At 40.2% G+C, this 3,561-nt stretch overlaps 1 protein-coding gene across 1 annotated transcript; it reads right to left on the bottom strand.

The window, feature by feature from the left end:
- Positions 1-539: 539 nt before the first annotated feature.
- CALHM4 (calcium homeostasis modulator family member 4) lies at positions 540-2,280 on the bottom strand. The gene is made up of 2 exons (XM_054822209.1): positions 1,723-2,280; positions 540-944 (listed from the first exon to the last, which is right to left on the bottom strand). The coding sequence occupies exons 1-2, from the start codon at positions 2,278-2,280 to the stop codon at positions 540-542; spliced, it is 963 nt and encodes a 320-aa protein (XP_054678184.1).
- Positions 2,281-3,561: the final 1,281 nt, after the last annotated feature.

Here is a 3,561-nt window from a genome sequence, read left to right as displayed (position 1 = left end):
TGTTTCTTCTGTGCTCCTGTAGCCACAGACTTAGCTTGTGGTTAGTTCAGTATATTTTACATAATAAGAAAGATGTGGAAGAGGAGAAATAAGGCATTTCTGCTAGGGGTCACTAAGACAAAGCTAGATATCTGCTTTCACTCTGTACAGAATGGACTGACTCATAGGATCTAATCAAAGCCCAGCTATTATTTTTTAAAGATTTTTTTTAATGGGAGGAAAGAAAAAGCATTAGGGAATAACTTTCTCTCCAAGTACATACTCATCCTTTTAGCACAAGTATTAGAAAGCAGAAAGCTGCAGCGTGAACCAGCCCACCCTAATGTAGATGCAGAACATCACATCCCACAGGAGTCAGATACCATCAGGAAAGGCGCCTGTAAGCATGTGCTAAAGGACTACGTTAACAAGATGTACTTGCTCACGTACTTTATATATCAATGTAATAAGGCATCAGAAAGTTCCAGAGCAGCTCAGGTCTGGTGTGGAGCTAGACACATTCCTCCTTTTCTTCAAGGTGTTGGTGGGGGCTTAGACCCTCAGAGCTGTGTTCTGATCACAGGGTCTTCATCAGTCTTCAGGTATTTTCCATCTACAGACTCCTTGAGCGCCCAGTCATGGAGCAGGCTGTAGTCATAGTGCTCCTCATCCACTCGTTTTAGAAATGCCAGTCCAGAGATAGCTTGCCACTCTCTGAGAGATGGGATGCGGATTTCCTTTACATTTTCACTCCCTGGGACAAAGCCAAAGAATTTCCTTACATGCTGCATAGCGTAGAGCCTGGAGTGCTGGTCTGTTGCTTCATCAAAGAGCTCCTGCTCATTATGGACATAGCTGCTCCAGTATCTGAAATGTAGAAAGCTGAGTGGGGAGAAACAGCTTGCCAGGCAGTAAGACAGGAAGACAGTGATGACTACCACAGCAATCAAAAGCCAGCCAGCCACCTTACAAAGAAAAAGAAAAGAAAGATATATTGTTACATCTGAAAATACAGTAGTAACTTCTGAGCATCAGAAAATCTGTAAGATGATCTTTACTTGCTTTTCCTGAATCAGTAGGTTAACAAGGTGTAAGCCTGGTAAGGGTCTGTTGCCATCAAACCCAGTCCCTGCCTACTGGAGGTAGCCATGTAGTAAAGTCAACTTTCTTCTGTCAAGTTTAAGGAAGTTCTGTTGTATAATTTGTTAAGGATTTTCCCTCCACAGCTATTATTGTGAGAAGTCATCTAATTCCTAGCTTAGAGCCTGTTTAAAACCCATTTTCTCTGAAGTGACAACTTAATGTTCCCCCTATTATTTAACCACTATGTAAGCTTTTAGAATTGAGTCTGATCTAAACCCAAGATTTTAATTTGGTTCATGTGGAGCTCTTGCAGCCTGGGCCCCTTAGTCACATGTTTCTTACACTTGAATGAAGAAATTTCATACTCTCCCTGGCTCTTGAACTTCCATTTGTCTTACTCAACAGTACTTTTCAAGATACTATGCAAGGAAGACTATATCCTCCAGTAGCAGGTAGCAAACAGGACAACCAGACATAGTAATTTATATACCTAAAGCTCAGTTCCACTTACAGGAACAAAGGAGGCTTCAAAACACACAGAGATTTGGCACTCAAGGCAGAAGATACTGATCTTCTTTTATCCTAACATTTTGCCTGCTGAATTAGCTCTAGTTCTCATCATTAGATCTGCAGGCAGCAGAAGCAACACGAGTTACTCACTTGTGACTGGTATCGGAGTAGGAGAATCACTTCATCTCTTGCCCGGGTCAGCTCTGGAGGAACTAACTGACTGCATGGAAACACAGCCAATATCCTTCTGCGTTCACTAGCAGTAACATTGGGGTTAGCTTCATAATAATGCACAGAGACATACTCACTCACAGCACAGACATAATATGAGCCATTTATCAGGGTGACTGCAAGCCACGTTACTGGAGCAACCAGTGCTCTCCCAGTGATGCTGCACAAAACAAAGCAGATCAGTTTGCATTGCAGCAACCGGTTTGGTGTAGTCTGTTCTTGAAGAGGAGACCTTTTGCCTGTAACCAGCCTCCAAGTCTGGTTATTCAGGGCATAGCCAACAACCAGAAGGATCAGTGCAGGAACTCCAAGGAAAGCCAGTCCATAGATAAGGTTCTGCCCAACATGACAGGGACAGCTGAATGTAAAAAAAGAAAAGAGTTGCTGCCCACCAATTGTCAATATTGCAATTATAGCATTAGCAATAACAACCTCTTTGCCTTTTAGGAAAGTTAACCACTTTGGAAGGAAAGTCATTTTAGATCTTACTCTCTACCAGATGCTTTTGCTTTAAGTCAATACTAGCTTTTAGTTATATTTAACTAATATTAATAGCAGACTAGAACAGAACAAACTCCAACAGCTTAAAAAAAAAAGCAAACCCAAGCACACAAAAAAACCCCAACCCCAAAACCCCCCTGCTAGTCTTTTTTTTTCTTCCTGCTAATTTTTGATTCTACTCCATGACAGCTAGAAGCTTGTTTGCTAGCTTTAAATATACTTACAGACATCCAATCATGTGTTTTAATTGATTCAATAATTTATCTCAGTGGTTCTGGAACATTTAGCTTTTAGGCAATTGTGAGCTCTGCCAGCCTCTTGCTAATTGTCTGAAACTAACAATAAATTCTCCCTGCTTTTTGGATGACATGTAATGCCATCAAACCAATGACTACCCTGTCAGGGTTAATTGGCAAGCTGTTTGCTAATCAATAGCAATTAGCAGAAACATGGTATGGGACTAGGAAGAAAAGAAAGTAGATCTTTCAACTATTCTTCATACAAAAACAACCAAAGCCTTGTCAAGTGGACTGATTATAAAAAATGAAGCATTTAAAATTTAAAATGCTTCAACTTTAAAATAAAACCAGAAGAGATTCCCTAAGTTGTACAAGGCTTGGAATCCCAATTCTGTTCATATTTAATGTCAGTTCTGGTTCTCAGGGAGTCTGCTGTCCAAACACCAGTCTGAGATGGAGTTAGCTGCTGGACCATGAGGACTTTAGTGTTTCACCTGTAGGTGGCAAGAAGCTAGCATGTCTCTTTTCCTGACAGTGTTGAATGTTTCCATCAGAAGGTGGTTTTTTTGGTAATGTGTAATCTATTAGCTTCACACAGTGTCAAGCCAGCTTCAGACATGCTAATGATACTAGCTGGCATTTATATAGCATGTTTGTGACTACAAGTTTTAAAATTTTCTGTAAGTATCGTCAGTCCCATTCTATGGACAGAGGCAGATAGAAATTTTTCAGTTAAACATTTCCAGAGCTGGCTGAATATTGGGATGTATGATCTGAGCTCTCAGCATCTCTGACAAATCAAGCCTTAAACAGAGGTTAGTTTAAAATGTTTCACTCCTGATGATTTTCTCTGGGTTGCGCTTTGTCTATGATCAAGCTACCCAGTAGTTCTGTACATTGCATACCCTAGGCTGATCTGAATATGCAAATACTTGTGTTTAAGTTCTAAGAAGTCAAAATATAAACATTTTTACCAAGAACAGAAAAAAAAAAATAGCCAGAAAGTCTATGAGGAAAA

The sequence above is a fragment of the Grus americana genome, chromosome 3, assembly GCF_028858705.1.
Source record: "Grus americana isolate bGruAme1 chromosome 3, bGruAme1.mat, whole genome shotgun sequence".
Classification (NCBI taxonomy): domain Eukaryota; kingdom Metazoa; phylum Chordata; class Aves; order Gruiformes; family Gruidae; genus Grus; species Grus americana.
The sequence above is the reverse complement of the archived record's forward strand: the minus strand, read 5'-3'. Positions and strand labels throughout refer to the sequence as shown.

Excerpts from the sequence above, each read along its gene's own strand:
- CALHM4 (XM_054822209.1), bottom strand. The coding sequence starts at position 2,280 with ATGACTTTCCTTCCAAAGTGGTTAACTTTCCTAAAAGGCAAAGAGGTT. Across the intron at positions 945-1,722 it reads TACTCCGATACCAGTCACAA|GTGGCTGGCTGGCTTTTGAT; the intron begins GTGAGTAACTCG and ends TTTCTTTGTAAG.